This window comes from Doryrhamphus excisus, chromosome 1 (genome assembly GCF_030265055.1).
Source record: "Doryrhamphus excisus isolate RoL2022-K1 chromosome 1, RoL_Dexc_1.0, whole genome shotgun sequence".
Lineage (NCBI taxonomy): Eukaryota > Metazoa > Chordata > Actinopteri > Syngnathiformes > Syngnathidae > Doryrhamphus > Doryrhamphus excisus.
In genome coordinates, this window is record NC_080466.1 from 31,472,544 (window position 1) to 31,493,584 (window position 21,041).

Below are 21,041 nucleotides of genomic sequence, written 5' to 3' on the forward strand. Positions count from 1 at the left end.
TTAAACTGCACTATTGAAATAAATGAACATTTAAATATAATTTTACTTCATTTGATGTACATTGGGGTGCCGTGTTGTATTATTGTGCTTTTATTCAGAATGCTTGACCCTTCACGGGGTAATAGGCGGAAGTGGTTTCTGAATTATGCGGCAGTGACGTCACTACACGGCGTCTTGAGTCCACTGCCCTCTCGCGCCTTAGACAGAACTAACGTAACGACCTGTTGACGTTGTAACATCGATGTTATGAAGTCAACCGAGCACTACTGTTGGTAATAAAACATAAAGAGCATCAAACTCGGTGTGACTATTATATAGGTGCTCTTATTTGCAAACTTTTTTGCTCAGACGTGCCTCAATTTGTTGGGGATTTTTTATTATGGCGGACTTTTGGCGCTTCGCCGAGAGGGAAAACCCGGAAATGTAATAAGAAAAGCCGACCAATCACAGCTAGGCAGTAGCCTACGTTGGCACCGTGCATAATCACCGAGCATAATTTAAGTGGTGTAGGAAAAAACCCCATTGATTTGAGGAATACACATTACAGTCTATTTTAAACATTTCTGATCAACCAGTAGTGCAATGTCCCGTCAAAATAACAGCACCGCATGAAAACACATGTTTCGTCTGTACTGATGTCACATGTACTGATGGATCCGCAGGGTTAGACCTGTGAGCTTGGTGATTTACGAGCATTGAAAGCATCACACAAGTGATTGTCAAGGTTACAAGAGGTTTGCAACCTCTTAATTTCTTGTGTTAATTTTGTAATAAGAATTTATAAATAAGTTTGATACCATTTTATTAATTAATTTTTTTATTAGATTAACCCACAACAAAGCCATAATCTTCCTTCAAGAGTATCGGTATCGGATCGATATCATATTTGCCCAGTATCGCTGCCAAGACTGCTGAAGACAGCGTACTGGCAGAGGGAGGAGCTTAATGACGTTCTTGCACGTATCCTCTGACGTCATCCAACGTAATTTATAGGAAGGAGACCGTTACCAGAAAATGTCTTCAGACCAGATACTTGAAGAATGCCTTAAAGAGCTAGTCTACTTTGCTAAAATGCCTCGGCTAGCATTGTAACCGTATATAAATCCCACACTGGCCTCATTCCGACCTTAGAGCTGTTTTTCCACTGTTACATAAAACCTCTGAACACTGCCAATGTGGAACAGAGCTGATCCTGACGATGGATGCCAGTCTTCTAAAACAGGTGAGAGTTATGACGTTTCCGTTCATATTGAGACATGTTGTCCGACATATGTTGAAGGACCGAGAAACATTTGTTCACGAGGCCGAACTGCAGATGCTAAAACGGGCGACTATAGAATGTGACGCCGCTGCATTGGAAACTATTCGAGAGGACGTCGACGTCCATTATATCTATCGAGCTATCATCTCTGTAGCTATAGCTACACCATCACACCTGCAATGGGTGGAGTTTAATTACACACGTGATTCTAATTAGCCTCGTGTTATGGTGTTCTAATACCCCTGTGTGTATATGGATGTGTATATGTATATGTATATGTGTACTCCAGGGGTATCCAAAGTGTGGCCCAAGGGCCATTGTAGGCCGATGGCTGTTTTTCACTCTACAGCTACAATTTAACATGAAAGCAACAGCAAACAGGAAGACATTGTAATTTTATGCCTAATAATGTCGCGACATGATGAAAAATACCTAATCGGTTAATTTTACGAGAATAAAGCAAAATGCCAAGAGGAAAAATGCAATTTTTTGTATAGAATTTAAATATTGAGGAAAAAGTAAGAGTAGAGAAACAAACCAAACAAAATAAAGTTGTAATTTTTAGAAAAATGTGATATTTTTTTGTGAAAAAAACAGCCTACCTTTTGGAGGAAAAAAATATGTACACGTTTTACGGGGTCAGGGATATATATTATAAAATATTCTCTCATTCATTGTGGTTGATTAGTTCCAGATCCGACTGATAAGTGAATTTCCCCAAAGTAGGATTCCTTATTTATAATTTTTTTTCATAGTTTGTGTTAGAGCATAGAGAACCTGTTCACAGTCTTCTAAGTGCACTTTAACATTATTAGAGCAGTCATGACATGAACTAACACCCCTATAGTCACCTATTACCCAATATAGTAGTCATAATAAGACAGATGCTTAATTTAGAATGCATATTTTTGAGTTGTGTTTCTTGTGTGGTCCACATAGATGGGGAAAACATATTTACGATATGTTCCAATATTTTTCCAATGAAAAAAATATATTTGCATTAAACCTCATAGCCAATTTTGTTTGTTTCAGGTTCAAATAGCGGAATCTCTCCAGGATGGGTCGCCAGCCATGAATCAACATGGCACAGCAGGCAGCCCAGCGTCTATCGACGTCGACACAGCAGTGTATCAGACAGTGGCGATACCGGCATTGGTACCTGCTCTGATGGCGTGGAAGGTAGGACTCTACCAATTATCGCAGCAATGTAGGGTTTTAATGCTTTTGGGTGGGGTGGGGGGCTAAATCAATAACATTCATTCATTCATTCATTTTTTTCATTAATAGGATTCCTTATTTATAAGTGGATTTTTTTCATAGTTGGTGCTAGAGCATAGAAAACCTGTTTTCTTCTAAGTACACTTTAACATTATTAGAGCCTTCCAGACATGAAATAACACCCCCTATAGTCACTTTTACACTCCTACCACTCACAATATTAAACATAATAAGACATATATGACTCATGTGCATGTGTGTAGCTATTAATGTGTTCTGGTGGTCGTGGCACTGAATGGGGGGGTTCGGAGTTGAGGTTAAGCTTCAACAATAGCTCTTGTTGGGGATTATTGTGCCTGTTATGAGATCATTCAAACCCACAATCAAAGGCTGTTGTTCCAGTGATCAAGTCTGGTGCTTGTGTGTCTCACCCAAGTCGACATGAACCATACGCTTATTAAAGATTTCTTTCCTTTGTCCACCCTCCATCAGATGATTCCAGCTCGAGCACCACACCGTCATCTCTGCACCCTCTGTCCCGCCGTCACTCCGGTCAAGAGGACTCGTTTGGCAGCAGCATCCCCATCGGCCACGTCAAGCCATCTCCCTGCACGTCGTCCTACAGCGGTCTGAAAAGGATACCCTCACCCAGCAGCTCAGGTCGCTGGAGCAAGTCTTGCCACTTGCTCCCTCCAGCTGGTTCTCCGCTCAGTGCACCAGGTAGTGTGGACTCGAGGGACCAACAGCCCATCCGGAGGTGGTCTTCTCTGACTAAGTTGTCATCTGGGGCTGAAAGGGGCTCCAGCAGGACATCGGTTCACCAACACAACACCGATTCACACGGCTCTCTAGACCGAGGACTGCTGTACGGCTACAGGAAGGAAGCGCGTGGTTTAAACGGAGACCTTTATTTACCTCTATCTTCCTCCTTACTCTGTCACGGCTTGTTACAGCGCTCACCCGGGTCCGGGCCCTGCTACTGGAGCCAACATGGTAGTAAATCCACTGGCTTTGAAACAGACCTGTCCCTGTCCTCAACCCTGTCCTCACCCGTTAAACGGAGCAGTCTGGACGTGAACTATAGTAGTCTAGCAGAGGCTAAGCTGGCTCTGGGAGGCGGTCTGGGTCATTGCTTTAGTTTAGCACAACAAGCGGAGTCACCCCTTAGTCACCGCATGGACCGAGACTCTCCCATTCAGCCGGCTGTCCGTACACAAATGTGGCTGACGGAGCAGATGGAGTACAGCTCCAAAGCTGAGCATGGTGGAGAACTTGGTCAGATCCTTGGTACTGGGGTAAAGGTCTGTGGTGGAAATGGACTCTCACCTTGGCAAGGACCAACACTTGAACCAGGAATGCAGGACCAGGTAAGATCAATTGCGCTCTCGTATGTTGTGATGTTTTTGTGTGCAGGACCGTGTTCGCTTTTTTTTCACCAATTTTTACTGCATTTTTGCTGGTGGTTTTTCATTCATTCATTCATTCATTCATTTTCTACCACTTTTTCCTCACGAGGGTCGCAGGGGATGCTGGAGCCTATCCCAGCTGTCTATGGGCGAGAGGCGGGGTCGCCAGCCAATCACAGGGCACATATAGACAAACAACCCTGGTGGTTTTTCAGTTTTCCAAATATTTTAAAAAAAAATGTGTTACTTTTCTTCTTCTTGTAATATTTGTTTTCACCTTTTTACCCAACCAAATTACCCTAAAATTACAACTTTATTTTGTTTGTTCCTCAATGAGTAAAAAAAATATATATACGTATATTATTATATATGTATCATATATTAAATATTTTAAAACCTATGCTACTAAAATGACAATTTTACATCAGAATATTACAAGTCTGCGACCCCCCTGAGGAAAAAGCGGTAGAAAATGAATGAATGAATATTACAAGTCAAGTTTATTTATATATCCCTTAATCACAAAAGAGAGCTTTACAAGCTGGCGACGACATCCCCTTATCTGACCCCCAAGTTCAGTTTATTCCTGTAAAAATTTTTTTTTTTTGGTAAAAAATTACTTTTCATGTATGGCACTTTTTTTGTCGAAAATTACTTAATAACTTATTCTGGTAATAATGGCACTTTACAAAGTGATTTGTAAAAAGTAACAGGTGACATTGGGAAATTTCAAAAAGAAAAAAAAGGTTTATATATATATATATATATATATATATATATATATATATATATATATATATATATATATATATATATATATATATATATATATATATATATATATATATACTGTATTACTGTACAATATCAATCTTCACAAATTCTGAATAAATTCAAACTGTTTTTTCCACCCTAGCAAAAGAGCAGTTGAAATGAATCATCAAGGTCCCAAAATGGCTACAACATTGATTTCCATGTTGAATCTAACTGTGCTTGTTTACTTTGCAGATGCTGCAGGGGACCTCCCAGATTATGAACACCCTGGTGAAGGTCAAAGAAGGGATGCTGAGACAAAGAGAGTTGGAGATAGACAGGTAAACACCCATCACATACATGCATGTTTAAAAGTACTACTGGCTTATTTTGGGGGTCACCAAGGTTTCTTCTTGTGAGAGCTACTTTTACAAAATGAGAATGGCCAAGAGGTTGTTTGGCTTGTTTTACCAGAACATGAACAATACTCACTTTGTACTCGCTTTGTATTTCACAATGCAATCATTTTCCCCCACATTATTAACTGATAACCTGAATGAAAAGCAGCTTTAAAAAAAGTTTAAAAAAATGTATACCTGAATGTGACCCTCACTGGAAAACATTCCAACACCCCCGGTTTAGGTATCAATGTCAATCAAGCAATCCATCCATGAAGCTTTTATCTTTGCTCCTTGTAAATCACATCTTCTCCTGTAGATGGTCAGTACCTCTGACGGATGCAAGATCTTTCTTTCAGGCAAAATCAGCAGATCCTGCAGCTCCATGCCCGCATTCGAGAGAATGAGCTGAGAGCCCAGCAGGTCCTGCACAGTCAGAGGTGGTTTGAAGACCCTCAGATTTTGCAGCTGAAGGTAACTTTTAACCATCTGCCATCAATCGGAATCCCCAAACCTCAAATAGCCCTTATTGCAACACACATGGTGATGTCATTTGGGTTAACCAATAGGAATCAGTGAAGGAAGTGACATCCGATCGACTGAGCTGCCATGAAGAACTCGGCAGGAAGCTGGCGGTGGCTGAGCTGGAAGTTCTCCATCTTAATGAGCTTTACAAGCAAGCCACTCAGAAATACACAGAAGACCTCAGGAAGCTGGAAGAAAAGGTACAGCTTACCAAACGCCGGGCTTTGTAACATCTGACAGATTATATCATCACATTCTTAACCTTGCGAGATCTCGTGACACCCCGCTGGGTGTCCCATCTGACTTGGGTTCATCAATGTGTTTGTTTTTTCTGTCCACAGATCAAGACAAGGGATCGCTACATCAACAGTTTGAAAAAGAAATGTCAGAGGGAAAGCGAGCAGAACCAGGAAAAACAGCAACGCATAGAAACTCTGGAGAAGTACCTCGCAGACCTGCCAACGCTGGGGGAGGTCCAGGTCCAAAGCCTGCAGGTACGCACTCGCACAGCAGCCACACCAAGTGTACAGGTAGTCGGGGTTATTATTATAATTTTCAATATGGTAATAAATACACATAATTCATCAATAGTTGTGTATATAACCTGAGTATCACTAATATGTCAGTCAAATTAGTTATGTGGCGTTCATTAGGACTGTAGATGGAAGAAATTGTCACATAAAGCAAAAGATGTCACGTTCCCGCTGTTGAAAGATGGGTATATGTTCAATTTTCCTTCCTGTTGTGTTGTTTTTGTGCTCAGCTGGAGGAGGTGCAGAAGAAGGCTGAGGATCTGGAGAAGAAAATGAGTGGCATACAGAAGGACCTGGATGATTGCTGTGGTCTGCTCAAAGACAAAGACGGCAAGATTAAGACCCAAGACAGGAGAGAGAAGGAGCTGATTGCATCTGTACATAGGTATCCTTCTACTGTACCGCACATTCTGGCACAGGGCACCTTCATTCAGGGGCCGCTCGGCCTCCTGTTTTCCCAGGACATGTCCTGTTTTCCCAGGACATGATGAAATTGTCCTAGTTTTCATTGTGTTTCAGTTTCAGCACGCTCCCACATTCCAAAAACATGCTAGGTTAATTGGCCACTCCAAATTGTCCATAGGTATGAATGTGAGTGTGAATGGTTGTTTGTCTATATGTGCCCTGTGATTGGCTGGCCACCAGTCCAGGGTGTAAACCGCCTCTCGCCCCAAGACAGCTGAAAATAGCTCAAATTCATTCATTTTCTACCGCTTATCATGAGGGTCGCAGGGGTGCTGGAGCCTATCCCAGCTGTCTTCGGGCTACTTTAATCATTGTTTTGCTCTAGAGGTGTGCGTTAGCTACAAGGTGCTTGTCACTGCCGTCCTTCCACAAAGAGGAAATGCTGACAATTAATGTGATTTGCGTGACAATGCGAACCCCTGTGCTCATTCCCTCTGTCGCCTTCTTGTCGTCTGTAGCCTGCAGCAGAAGGTGCAGCAGTGCTTGGAGGACGGCGTGAGGTTGCCGATGCAGGATCTGAAGCAGCTGGAGGAAGAAAACGCTGAGCTCCTGGAGAAGCGAGACCACAGCAGCAGGGTACCGTTTGTTTGGAGCGCATCATGGTCAAATGGCGTACACACAGACTACATGCACACTGAGCACTTTCCTTTGTTCCCCACCAGCTCATTGAACATCAGAAAGGACAGATTCATCGACTCAGCTCGCACGTCAAGGTAAGCTCATGAACCGGTGAGGTAAATGTCCTTGGAACTGGTCTAGAGCTGCGGTTTTAACTTTGGATCAGCTGATGCCCTCGCAATACGTTCCTTACTCAATGTTCATGTTCTCCACTGTTTGCTTTTTTGGACTTGACTGCTGAAGATGAATTCATGTTGCATTTCCAGCCAAGCCTCAGATTGTTTTGGTAGCGTTTGCAGCATTTTAAGTCTTTTCCTCCTTTATAAGAACGCAAGCAAACATATCTGTGCTTGGACAGGCAATCAGTGCAAGACTACACAAGGGAAGAAGTCTTCCACACGTTCACCACTTTTGCCCGACTGACAACCAAGAAAGCCCATCCATGGACTCTTCGGCCTCACCACAGGTATCGGTTCACTTCCTGATATGGAACACATGGACCACTGGTTCGTCTCTGTTTGGATCACAGTTTCAGATTCACATCCATGCTTTTTTTTATAAGCTATTCAGATCTCAGCTGATAAATGACTACTTTTAATGTTGTGTCATGTTTGTGTCTACCAAGCAGCCACAGGCGGGTGACGGGCTGTCCGATCATTCTCTGTCCCACGCGGAGATGCCACAAGTGGGACGGCTTCTGAAGGAGATGTCCCTTTGCCTGCTGGACCTCCAGGCTCTCTGCAACATCTTGGCTCAGAGAGCTCAAGGAAAGGAGCTCAACTTGTCTCTGTTGCTGCAAATGACATGTAAGTACATCACAAACATCCATGCACAGTACGCCGCGTGGTCGCCAGTCGGCATTCACATCCCCCGCAAGTTCGGGGGTTCTTGGTCAGAAAAAGAAAAAATTGTGGGGAAATGCTCTTTTTCCCTGTGATTGGCTGGCCACCAGTCCAGGGTGTACCTCGCCTCTCGCCAAAAGACAGCTGGGATAGGCTCCAGCACCCCCCCCCCCCCCCGCGACCCTCGTGCGGAAAAGCGGTAGAAATTGAATGAATGAATATTGCTCTTTTTTCCATTTTCACAGTTTTTTTAAACGCATTGTGCTGAGGGCCCATAAAAAACATCTCCAGTGATGTTTAAAACATAAATTTAGAAACTAGCTATGACCTTTTCTATGCTCTAACTCCAACAATATTCCATAGGTGCAAGCAGAAAACCAGCGTTCAAGTCAAAGCCAATTTTTACTACATGTAGTAGATATTGTACTCACACCAAGTCCATGACGTGTCCTCCATGGTAACACCGACTATGTTTGTGTGCAGCGTTAAACATCCCTGCGGAGGAAAGCAAATGCGGGGATGTGCAGGAAGAAGAAGCCAAGGTGAAACTGATGGAGGTGGGCCAACTGAGGAAAGGCGTGGAGGAGCTGAGGAAGAACATTGCGGACTGCTACGCACACTACGTGGTGGACAGCAGGGCCAAGAAGTGACAGGAAGTTGGTGGTGGAGTTCAACTCTATGCAAAATTCACACGTAATTTTCCTTCGTCCAGGTAAACTCACTCAGACTGTGAATGCATAAACGATGCTGATGAGTCGCACTCGGGATTATGGGGGACAAACCACCTCCGGAATATAGTACACCTAATTTCACATGGAAGCATTTGGTTCATAATGTAACTCCGTAACTCCTCTAGCATTCGTTAGCATGCAATCAGTCAAACCGCCAATATTAGTGGGTGTGTCTACTCCGGTGATGGCTTTTCTTTTCTTACTGGCCTACTGACTAAGTTTTTAGTAACTTTATGGGTGCGCATTTGTATCCATGAAACATGGTAACACAGAGCACCGTAATCCAAGGACCACCTGGATATGACAGCTTTAGAGAATGTGTGTGTGAATGTTGACATTATGAAAAAGTTGTAATATTACAAAAAAATTGTAATGTACTATTTTCGATATTGTGGGGTACATGCTGTTTTGCAAAAGGCAGTTTGGGTTCCCTGTACGTTTTGTAAGCCATAGGCAAGCACTAGGACCAAGCGGAAAACTGTTTTCCTTTAGACCGCCCACAAACGCTCATTAATTGGCTCGAGTGATTTTTTTTGCTGGCGTGTCATTGGCTGTCCCCGCTGTCACATGTGCACGTGGGCTTGCCCGCCGGTGTCTTTGCTTGCTAGCCATTAACACGTTGTTTTGTTCTGCCGAGGTCACGTCAGCTAGACTGTTTTAAATATCATTTAAGCTAAGGTCCGTGTGTTTGGTCGCACCTCGGTCACTATTCATCTACGTAGCGAAATAACGGTGGCTGAGAACGTAGCTACGGCTAAGGAGACGCACCTAGCCTTGGAAATGAGGGAACTGGTGGAGGAGGAGCTGGTAAACGTTACTTATTCTTGGTAAGTGTAGAACTGTGCTTTTCTGTCAACATTAGCGCTCTCGAGAAGTGAGTAGTGAGTACACAATGTACACACTAATACTGGGCAAGCTTTCTTTAGTCACAACTCGCTGTAAAAATCCAGAACATATAGTCTCTTCGGCGAAACACTTCCTGTGGTCTGGTAAAGTCCGGTTTTCAAAATAAAAGCACGTCATCGAACTGTTACGCCATAACGTACTGGAGTACAGCAAAGGGCCATGATCTTCCCAGTACACACTGGTAGTGGGTGTAATTAATACCTTTTGAGTATTTTGTCACCTTTTTTATATATTTTCACCGGTTTTATGAACGGGTGACGTCTTCCAACCTGATAGCATTTGCTATCATTCCCTTAAAGCAATTTAGCATCGAAGTCACAGTTAAGCTTCATTTGACGAATGTAACCATGACATTTTAGTTGCTTCCAACTGGTCTATGTGCTTTACATTGTTTATCTTCTAACGTCATTCATTTAGCAGCATGAACTGTTCAGATGTTGACTCATATTTGAAGGAATTATTTATTCAGCTGTTGCAGCTTTTGACATACTTGTACATTTAGTGGGCATCATGCTAACGTCTTTCAATTCAATGCTTTCTATTAAAGCCATTGAAAACAAAAGGACTGTTAGGTAGTTTATGGTTTTGAAAGCGTATAACTGATATTATTTAGGATCAGTTATTCCAAGTGTATGTTTTGGTTATGATCCGCATGTTGAACAGTTTGGTTTTCCATCCACTCTTACTGTAACAATGTACAGCCCAGGTGAGACTATTTTGTATTGATGGACTTGAAATATGGAACCAGTATTCAGGCTTTTATTTACATTTGCCATAACGGTGAGTGTGAATGGAAAGAAACAAAGGTAACATTTGTTTTAAGATTGATGTTTTGTCTGAAGGATGAAGTCATGGAAACAATACACGTTTCTGTAGTGGGTGGGGTGGGGGGGTTAACCTTACATCAGAATAAAGAAAAATAATTTTGAACAACATGATTGTAATATATTGAAGTGCATGACATCAAATGTAACAATCACTCCCAGTATGACATCAGCTTCTATTCTAAAGTGTCTGCCATATAAATATGAAGGGTAGTGTCGTGACACTGAGGGCGTTAGCAATCTAAGGCATTTGTAGCGGGGGCATGCTTTTGTTTATGGAGGGAATAAAGGAACTCGGGGTGTACTCAAACTTGACCACGATACGCAACTGGCAGCCACTTAACCACTTAAGTCCTGCATGTTTGCATCAAGTAAGCGTTCCCATCCGATGATGGTTTCCCCTCCTTTGGCACTGGGGGTGGGGCAGGGCATGGAATGATGACAGCCGCCACCTTCCACAATAGAAATAATCACAACTCCAAATGTGAGTGGACTACTTTGAGTCTTTGGGCCCATTTCACACCTAAAGCACGCTACGTTTGGCTCCACCCAAGGTACAATTCCATGCATGTGCATTGGCTGGGTGAGGGAGGGGTCCATCACGGTACGTACACATGGTTTAGTGTGAGTACACCCACTTAGCTTCTCTTTGGATCCTTTGTGTCACATGGCTTTTTGCAGTTGTACAAAGCCAACTAAAACCCCTAAACATGCCAGACAACCGGGTCGAACTTGTATTCTGTCGTCAGTTCTCCCTGCTAGGATTGCCACGTGCCATCAAGCCTCCGAACGTCAACACTAAAAACATCCACAGAGGAAAAAAAGGGGACAACAAACCGCTTCTGCGTGCTGAAGATGGGATTCAGTACTTGGAGGGAGGTAAAAACCCTGCGTGTCTTCCTCGTCTTCTAAGAGGAGCTGCGAGCGTCGAGAGGCTTGGAAGGGGTTTCCTCCGATGGCGTCTCACTGGAGAGTCCCACGTCTCCGTTCTCTGCGCTGTTGCTCACTGACATCTTCTCCAGAGCTGCTGAGGGAGGAAACGCATGCAGACGATGCATTAGGTACACACATTTGTACATTTTTTTCCTTTTTTGTGTCTTTGGCAGGAATGAAGGTAAAAGTAGCCTTATACAGTATAGTCATTTATCATTTATGTGCATCTGAAACTATAACAACACTAACACTTTTGGCTTCCTGGCTTATCAGAATAAAGTCAAGTTTTAAGATAAAAAAAATAGTAAGTAATCTAACAAGAAAAAGAATACAAAATATGAGACAAAATGTCATTAGTAACAAATATTAAGAAGTAAGAAAAATACATTTTTTAAGTTGTAATTTGAGAAACAGTCAAAACAGTAGCAATTTTTAGAAAATTCAGTTATTGGAAAAGTTATGAGAATAAAATGAAAATATAGGAATGAAGTTAGAATTATGAGAAGGACATGTAGGGAGGAAGAAAGTTCAACTAGTAGCAGCAAAAATGGAAAAAACAGCAGTAATCTTATGAGAATAAAGTCAAGAGAACAAAGTTATGTGGAAAAAACTAAAAAAAAAAAAAAAACCCGTCATAATATTACCAAATAAGTTTGGTATTTTTCCAAATTGGGAAAAAAGTCATATTAGGAATCAATTTTTAAGGAAGAGTATTTAAAAAAAATGATATGTGACCTATATCACAAGGCTGAGATGCAGTTTTTCCTTCTTGGCATATGTACATGTGGTGCTTTACAAAGCACATTCTAAGTTGCATGGGTTGACTTTTCAGCAGTTGGGTTCGAGTATGTTTGGGTTAGGATGAATGAGGCCGTCCGTCTGTCCATACCTTGTAAAGACGCCGAGCTGCCACCAGGTGGGGCAGTACTGTTCTCCTCCAGCTCATCCAGGTAGAGTCTGTAGCGATGACCGTTGTCGTCTTCATACTCCACGTTCTCGTCATCGCTGTCCACTTCTGGAGCCACGTAAACCACTTCAAACTCTATCTGCCCCGACTGGTACCAAGACATGATGCCAAGAGTTAGGGGAAGCGTGTCACGTGCACACGTGCGCACCAGTGAAGTGGTTTTACCTGTTGGGAGAGGATGGTGACAGCCTCTTTGTGCTTGGCATCCCTCAGATTGATGCTGTTGACGGCCAAGATGGCGTCTCCGACATGCAAACCTCCACATCTGTCCGCAGGCTGGCCTGGATGGATCTCTGAGATGAGGATGGGAACACCATGCTCCTTTCCCCCCTGGGCCCACACACACACACACACACACACACACACACACACACGTAAATAAGGTATGTTCTGCCTTATGGTTTTATGCATATTGCCAAACATACTCACTCATATGCCTTTAAACCTTAAATCTCAACCCATTACCAGTTTGGGGATAATGGTAATGCTTTTATTTCATTTGAATATGCATCAGATTACAATTGAGTGCATCCCATAATCAGTTCCCAGTTCCACATGTCCAAAAGGAGTAGGAAGAAGCAAAGCTTATTAAATCCTACCCCTCCATCTGGTACTTTTACAATCACTAACTGTTACATGTGTTCACTTCCTGCCTTCCATAATACAGTTTAAGGTCTTTTTAATAATGTATTGACTACTAACTAACCCCAACAAAATATGATAGATAAACAAATAAATAACTAAAATATTATCAAGTAATCCAAACAAAACAACAAAGAATAAATCAACAGATATTAGAAACCTAGGAACACGCTACTAAATAGCTCCTACAGGCTCAATGCTTTGCAATCAGCAGTCATTTAACAAGAATTAAGTCAGGCTAAGAAGTAAAAATACCACAGAGAAAAAAAAACACTTCCTGTGTAGTTCCATTAGGACTATGTAAGAAAGATCCTGACCCCGCACGCTAAAGCGTTCCCAGAGCTACGGATTGACTCACCGTGATGGAGATGCCCAGACCCTCGTGGTCCTCTTTGACGAGAGACACCTTCCTGATTGGACCCACTCCCTGGCTTTTCTTCAGCATGTCTGGGTCCTACAGTAGCAAGATCTCAGCTTCAGAATGAGGATTCGGTGCCAGACCAGAATGTGGCACGTTGATACCCACATGCCCAACGGGTGAGGGGAGGGGCTTCTTGGGATCGTTGCGCCCCCTGCACGCTCGGATGACGGTTTTGTGGCGGTGAAGATGGATCTCAGCCTCCAGTTGGTTCCACAGCTTGTCGTGTGCCGGCCCTTTCATGTCACGGCCCAGTAACTGGATCTGCTGCACCCTGGGAAAAGAATGTTGGATAAGCTGTGTGAAATAAAATATGCAAATATAGCACAACTTATTCATTCACTACCTGCCAGCCAGTTCCTTGTCCAAGTACTTGGCGGCAAGTCGAGCGCCGTACACTTCGGCCTGAAGTACAGCCATGTGACGGCGAAGAGCCTCGTTTTCTTTCCTGTACAGTCTAATGTCAGCCTCCATCCTCGCTTCGGCCAATTTCTCCTTCTTGTTGGCCTCCAGCTCCTGTTCCTAGAATATGACAGCAGCAAGCATCAGCAAGCGTTTGCAGCATGGAGGATGAGAACTCACGATGGATGGACTACCCATCCTTTATGGACTTAGATTTGTCCCTTGTGGTCGTTAGCGTTGACATATTCACACCAGGAGGTCATCGTCATCGCACATAGACTATATTAGTGGTTAGCATGTTAGCATGTGTGCGTGGATTCCTCACACATTCCAACAACATGCATGCTAGGTTAATTGGTGACTCCAAATTGTCCATAGGTATGAATGTGAGTGTGAATGGTTGTTTGTCTATATGTGCCCTGTGATTGGCTGGCCACCAGTCCAAAAAGTCAGCGACTTGATGCGACCTTAATGAGATTAAGTGGCATGGACGGATAGAGTGTGTTACCAATGCCATCTTCTGGTGGAAAGTATGAACTGCACACACCGTTTACAACAAATTCGTAGCCTAGCCGACATTCAACCCGTTTGTTTTTTACTCCTGTCATAAAAACATGAAAACATTTTGTAAACCTGTCATCAGAAGACAGAATAAATTGTCATACTATTCATTGCAATGTGATTTTAGAACAGAATAAATTCTCTGGGTTTCAGAGCTTCATTAGACAGCACCTTGGAGCACAACAGGCAGACAGGTTGTATGTTCTCCTCTGGCCCGAGCACAACTTATTCATTCACTACCTGCCACTACCAAGTCTCTATTACACTTCTGAAAAAGTCAACAAAAGCAATCCAAGAACAGAGAAAGACATATTTGATATTTCAGACACACACAGACTTACCATCTGTTCCATTGTACAGGCAGGCTTTAGTGGGAAAGACGCAGCAGAAGAAGAGAGAGAAGGCACAGATTAGAGGAATGACCAAAACCAGCTTCAGTAGTAGTGGGTAGTATTTCAACATAATGCCTTGCCAGTGGGGAGGAGAGCTTTTACAAACCATCATGCCAACACAGCCAAGGGAGGAAGAGAAAGACAAGTCAGAAAAGAAAAAGGCAAACGTAACAACAACACGGTCGTCTTACCAGTCGGTGTTTGATGGAGTCCGAGTCGGGAGCTTGGCCTTGCTTGGCGTGGAGCTGCAGCTGGAGAGAGTGAAGCTGCAGCAGCTGGTCGTGGACCTCTCTCTCCACCACCACCCGCTCCGCCTTGGCCTCCGTCAGCTCAGAGCGGAGGTCTACGAGCTGGGCCTGCAAGGGGGAAGGTGGTCTGATTTTACTCGGATCGGTACTCATCCTTACATGTGACTTGAACACTGCTCTCTCGTGGTTTGGTAGAGAATTGTAAGTCCAGCTCAGCCCTCCTTAGGCTTAATTCCAATTCCACACCCTTACCTTCTTACCCATAGGTTTTGCACGTAAACCAGAATGTGTCCCAATTCTGCTAAAATCATGGCGTACGGGTCACGTGCTAAGGGGTGTACATCCCGAGAATAGAATCTTTGTCATTGTTATGATACAACAAAACCAGTCAGTGCATCATTGTAAGACTATACATAAAAGCTATAAGAGCCTAAAAACATAAATTGGTGTTCGACAAATAGACACTGACCTCCATTCAATATGGCACACATACAAGCCAACCTCATATTACAAATATACAACATAAGGTGGCCAGAAATATTTCAATATTGAACAAAGCTAAATTTGTTCTCAATCAGAAATCACTCCACACTCTTTATTGCTCTCTGGTTCTACCATATCTTACTTATTGTGTGGAAATATGGGCTAATAACTATAAAAGCAATCTTCACTCGCTAAATGTACTGCAAAAAAGGTCAGTAAGGATAATTCAGTAAGGAGCTCCCTTGCTCCCCCAGATGGGACAGAGCAGTATGGAGGGCTGTAGCTATGCCGTCCTCCGTGGATCCATTTTCTCAAAGCATTTCATCACCACTGGGGGGGGGGGGGGGGGGGGGGTGAGTGTGATGGGCCGGTAGCCATCGAGGCAGGAGATATGAGTAACTGTTACGTTTGTTCACTTCCTGCTTTCTATAATACAGTTTAAGGTTTTTTTTTAATGTACCTTGTACCGAAGTACTCGGTGATATGAGCATCCAATGCCATAATGTGTACCATAGTAAGTGTCAATATAGTGATATATATAGCACATCATGACTGGTTCAAGCAAACACCAACTGCTTGTGTTGTTTATTCTTTATACAGATGACTGAACGCAAAAATCCAGCGTGGCAACATTCATGGAAGGCTTGGTGTGTAATGTGCAATGCATTGGTGAGCATGGGGGCCGAAAAAGGAAAAGCCAAAAATACGTCAAATATGTGGAGCGACCTGAAACGTCACCACCTTGAGGCCTACCATGAAGCTGTACATGGAGCTAACCAGAATTTGCAATGTTTTGGCAAAAAAAGGGCAGAAAAAGGACAATGATGTCCCTCAAAATATGACAAATGTAAGCTTGTTGTGTTATACTATGTAAAAAGGCTGCTCATGTTCACGTTTGACAGGATAATTGAGATGAATGATGAGTGATTTGTACCGCTTTCACGTCGCCATTGAGCATCAGTGATAGTTCCAATATATACATATGGTTTCATACAGGGAGAGTGTAAGTCGTCCATAATAAAAAGAAGAGCTACTGACCTCCAGTTTGTGGTTGAGTTGGAAAACAGTCTGGGCTTTGTGACACAGCTGAGCAAAGCAGGAGCTCAGGCTGGTCATCTTCTGCCTCCCTTCGTACGTAATGTCCACTTGGTCTGGGTCGATTTCCCCCAGCAGAAGGTCGACGTCCACAAAGGCCTTGTCAAACTCTTTCTCCAGCACTTCCAACCAGCGGAATACCGACATGCCGGGGCTGAGGGCCGAGTTGTGGCCCGCCGGAGAGCATCCAGCAGAGGCGGACATAGCTAAAACCCAGCAAACGTTGATGTTAGCTCATCCACTAAGCAACGTTTGCGGTCTCGAAGGCGACGGCTGTGTGGCTCTTTGGTTTCTAATGCTAAATAATAGCAAAACCCGATGGCGTTACAGTATGCTACACATATACTGGATTTTACAATAAGTAGCTGCCGACCAGGAAGTCTCGCAGCAGATCGTGTGATGCGGCTATTTAGGTCTGACTCCCAAGGAAAAGCAATAGATAATCGACCGCCGCTGTCATCGCGTGAAAATAAATGCGCGCGTGTGCATGACTTCTTGTTGGTTGTGACGCTCTACGAAAAAGGTGCAATACCGCCACCTGCTGCATTGGCGTGTGAACCAAACCTTCCTAATAAACCCCATAGCTTGACCGGGTGAACGAAAATACTTTTCTAGGTGTTATAATAGACGACAAAATACTATATAACTATATTATATTATTGTGTGGAGACACGGGGAAACCTTCAAACAGCTAAGACTTTCATTGAACATATGATTGTTGACAAATTCACCGTGTGGCGGCGAGATCAACCACCACCACTTTCCTGTTTTGCTATGACTTATTTCTTGAATTCAATTCAATAGCTTCTCGCCTCAAGTTTGCTTTTCTTTTGATTACGCCTGCAAAATAAGGCAAAATCTTGTAAGAACTTGTAAGAAGACGTTTTATTCTCTGGTGAGAAAAAATGTAACCTTGGCGGTCCTGATGGCTTCCAACGTTATTGGCATGACAAGGAGATCCCACCTTAGATGTTTCATACACGGCACAGTGGAGCGGGCGCCATCATGATCATTCAATGGAACAATGGAGCTTCAGGTTGTGCAGGGGCGTCAAACGGCAAATGTCTTTGTGTACTATGTGTGCGTTTTGATGTTCTACCTAGAAGATCCAACAGCCCAAAATGTAAATTCTTACAACTACTCAACTGGTGAGATTTTGGTGAGGACAACATGAGTTGAAATATTTGTACGTATCACGTGTGTTCAGGCGAGTAACCACAACGTCTCCTTTTCCCTTCCGTTTGCTGCCCGTCTGGCAGAGGTGTCCCTGGGAAGCTCTGACCCGGGCCCAAAACCTGTCTGACAGTCACGTTGATCCTGGAGCTGTGGATGTACTTGGAGCACACAGCCCAGTCCTCCGACGACACCTGCTGCTCCACGCCAGCGCCGCCCTGTTGGTCGGAAACCCAGCTGCACGCCACTTCCTGGGGTGCCGGGACGATGCGAGGTACGGCGTGGTAGAGGAGGCGGCTCTGCCCCGACATGACCATCAGGTCCCCGCTGTGCATGTACATGGCGGTGGGGGGGTCGTGTCTTTGTGTGCCGCCCAGGAGGAAGATGGCGGACTGGCCAAAACTAAAATACAAAACACGCAAAGTCCGTGTGATGGCTGGGAAACATCACAAAAACCCACATGAGTGATTTTCCCTGGTCGTCGTGGAACCGCTTGGGAAGACTTTTCTTGTTCAAATACAACTTCCTTCACTTTATTCCCATACAGCTGGTGCTGTTTTTTATTTAATCAATTTCAACTTTTTATGTGTAACTTTTCTTCTGACCAACATTTTAAGACCAGCTAAGCTCCTAAGCTTAAGGAGGTTCCAAGTTGAGCTTCAAAATGTTTGACGCCCCTGCACAACATGAAGCTCCACTGTTCCATTGGAAGGGTCATGATGATGGTGCCCCCTTCACTGTGCCGTGGGATCTCCTTGTCATGCCAGTAACGTTGGAAGCCATCAAGACCACTTAGGTTACATTATTTGTCATCAGAGAATCTGTACCTCTGTTCCTCTGTACTCAGGAACCAACATATTTTGTGTGTGTGTGTGTGTGTGTGTGCATGCGTGTGTGCCTTGTTGTTGTTTTTCTTCTTTAACATGGAAAGTACTTTGTGCTACATTTTATGTATGAAAAGTGCTGTACAAATAAAGTTTGATTTGACAGTGTGAATACCTGACAGAAATTGACACCGAATCCACATTTTTGCCAAGATTTGGGCTTTTAAAGGCCGAGCTCTTAAACGTTTGATGGTTTCACTTCCTTGCAGTAAATTGCTTACTCAAAATGTTTTGTCACACTCCCGTTTCTTCTTTTTGCATTTTGATTCCAGTAGAACCTTCTTACCATCTGACAGTAGAAAATGTAAATTCTAGCCATTTTTCAAGATTTTGATCAGGAGTGTATATTGACGTTATTATCATAATATATGCACTTAAAGTACAATTTCTTTGGTCTTTGCTGCTGGTTTTGTTGTGATGATGATGACAATTTACTGTGGATTTTAAAAAGGCTGCGGTCTCACATAATACGTAAACCATGGCAATCTTGGAGGTATTGTACACATTAGGGTTGAGAAGAATAAAAACATGTGACCAGATATCTGATCGATACGATTCATCAAATCATTCCGTTTAAAAAAACTGAAACACATACCTGAAGGACAGGAGTGGCCGACTGTGATCCAATTCAGATTCATCCACGTGGATCCCTAAAGACGAGTCGGATCTGTAGTAATTGAGGATTCCCGCCTCTGCGCTGAAGCCTGGAAAGCCGCAGGCAGCTGCTATTTGGTAGGACAGGAGGCGGAGCTCAGTCGGGAACGGAGTGTAATGATTGGCAGAGTACGTCTGGGAAAATAAGAAAGCGTTTAGTCATATAGCCTGTGTGCGTCTATTAAAAGCACTTTTTTACACTTCTATATACCATCTTCATACTTATTGAGTCATCTAAGTACAACATGTGCATTGACAAACGTTATTTCTAGTACAATCATCAATCACACTTCCAATGATGGCTATGGAACCAAGTACTGCGATAAGCAAGGTTTACTATTGTACTATTAGATTACCATATGAATGCAAATCATCTGAGGTTACCTTGCTATTCCAGTTGTAATGGTAGCCCAAAGTCACCCAGCGCAGCCTCTCCAGGAGTGTTTTGGGTTCTCTCTTCCCAACAGGACGACTGGAGGAATTCAAACACAGACAACACTTAGGATGCAAAGACGCAGTGCACTTATTCCTTCATTTAAACCAGTAACATGCCATTAACCGTGCAACTCTTACTCTACCTGCTTATGTATTTTTATTAAAAATATGAACATATACTACGTTTACATGAACATGGAAAAATCACAACATCTGCTGCTTGCCTCAGACCGACCCTCCTTTCCCCTTCCTGCCCGAGCTGCACCACGGGTCCTCCATGACGACTCCACTTTCACTCTCTCAGTAGTACTCGACAAAGACTCAACTCAAGTTTCACTGATTCTCAGGGCTTTACAATGACTGCTATTTCACTGACTCATCAGTGCTTGACAAAGATCTTTCACAGACTTTTTGGTGTTCAATAAAGGCTTGAGTTTCACTGACTCACGGGTGCTCGGTTAGAGTTTCACTGACTCAGGGGTGCTCGATGAAGGTTAGAGTTTCACTGACTCACGGGTGCTCCATGAAGGTTAGAGTTTCACTGACTCACGGGTACTCAATGAGTTTCATTTAACCTGAGTTTCACAGATTCACGGGTGTTCGACGAGACTTGAGTTTCGCCGACTCATGATTACTCCACAAAGACTCCAGTTTCACAGACTAATGGATTCTTGACAAATACGCTAGTTTCAGAGATTCAGTCTTCATCTTGATGAAGACTCAAGTTGCACTGACACAGTGGTGCTCAACAAAGACTCAGCTTTCACAGACTTATGGGTAGCAGTGATCACATTGGTGAGGCAGCTAAACTGTGCGTATGCATGTGGAAGCACCTGAGATTGTGTACACTCTTGGCCCAGATATCCTGAGTGTCAGTGGGAGACATGTGCATGTCCAGGTTGCAGACATTTGGCTTTTGGGGGTAAGTCTTCAAACACTGACGAACCCAGAAGGCCTGAGAGCCTCGGAGGAACGGGTTACTGATGAAGATGAAGCCTGAAAGTCACACAATGACGAAAGTGTACTGATGTTTGAGTTGGTTATTATTGCCATGTCAGCGTTACAGTAATACCTGGGTAACCCTGCAGATTAAAGGCTCGCCAGTCTCTGGTGGGCTGTAATCCAACTTTGGCAGCATCACAGTCACTCACTGCATCGGGGGCCATTTTGACTGGGATTACCTGGCACATACATAAGACAAAATTAGTGGAATTCGCTCATTTGTCTTCACCACCAAACGTGTAAAGTCTGGACAAAATAGCCTCTAACTTCTA

General features: G+C 43.4%; 2 protein-coding genes across 6 annotated transcripts; one reads left to right on the forward strand and one right to left on the reverse strand.

The window, feature by feature from the left end:
* Positions 1–944: 944 nt before the first annotated feature.
* On the forward strand, positions 945–13,764 carry cep85l (centrosomal protein 85, like). 3 transcript variants are annotated; one of them, XM_058081339.1, is made up of 15 exons: positions 945–1,222; positions 2,294–2,440; positions 2,972–3,846; positions 4,894–4,979; positions 5,396–5,510; positions 5,606–5,761; positions 5,903–6,055; positions 6,325–6,479; positions 7,018–7,135; positions 7,222–7,272; positions 7,536–7,643; positions 7,803–7,983; positions 8,503–9,577; positions 11,230–11,541; positions 12,594–13,764. In XM_058081339.1, exons 1-13 carry the CDS (start codon positions 1,174–1,176, stop codon positions 8,667–8,669), a joined length of 2,361 nt encoding a protein of 786 aa, XP_057937322.1. In that variant the 5' UTR covers positions 945–1,173; the 3' UTR covers positions 8,670–9,577; positions 11,230–11,541; positions 12,594–13,764. The 3 variants fall into 3 exon arrangements, with proteins under 3 accessions (XP_057937322.1, XP_057930393.1, XP_057945552.1); XM_058074410.1 differs by having other exon boundaries at positions 8,503–11,541; XM_058089569.1 differs by having other exon boundaries at positions 7,806–7,983; positions 8,503–11,541.
* gopc (golgi-associated PDZ and coiled-coil motif containing) lies at positions 10,402–19,460 on the reverse strand. Of its 3 annotated transcripts, none has more exons than XM_058064793.1 (10): positions 19,274–19,460; positions 16,565–16,827; positions 14,987–15,151; positions 14,745–14,768; positions 13,787–13,962; positions 13,549–13,714; positions 13,381–13,476; positions 12,546–12,710; positions 12,303–12,468; positions 10,402–11,504 (listed from the first exon to the last, which is right to left on the reverse strand). In XM_058064793.1, the coding sequence occupies exons 1-10, from the start codon at positions 19,314–19,316 to the stop codon at positions 11,389–11,391; spliced, it is 1,380 nt and encodes a 459-aa protein (XP_057920776.1). In that variant the 5' UTR covers positions 19,317–19,460; the 3' UTR covers positions 10,402–11,388. The 3 variants fall into 3 exon arrangements, with proteins under 3 accessions (XP_057920776.1, XP_057919249.1, XP_057921224.1); XM_058063266.1 differs by having other exon boundaries at positions 10,402–11,507; XM_058065241.1 differs by lacking the exon at positions 14,745–14,768 and having other exon boundaries at positions 10,402–11,507.
* Between the last annotated feature and the right edge of the window lie 1,581 nt (positions 19,461–21,041).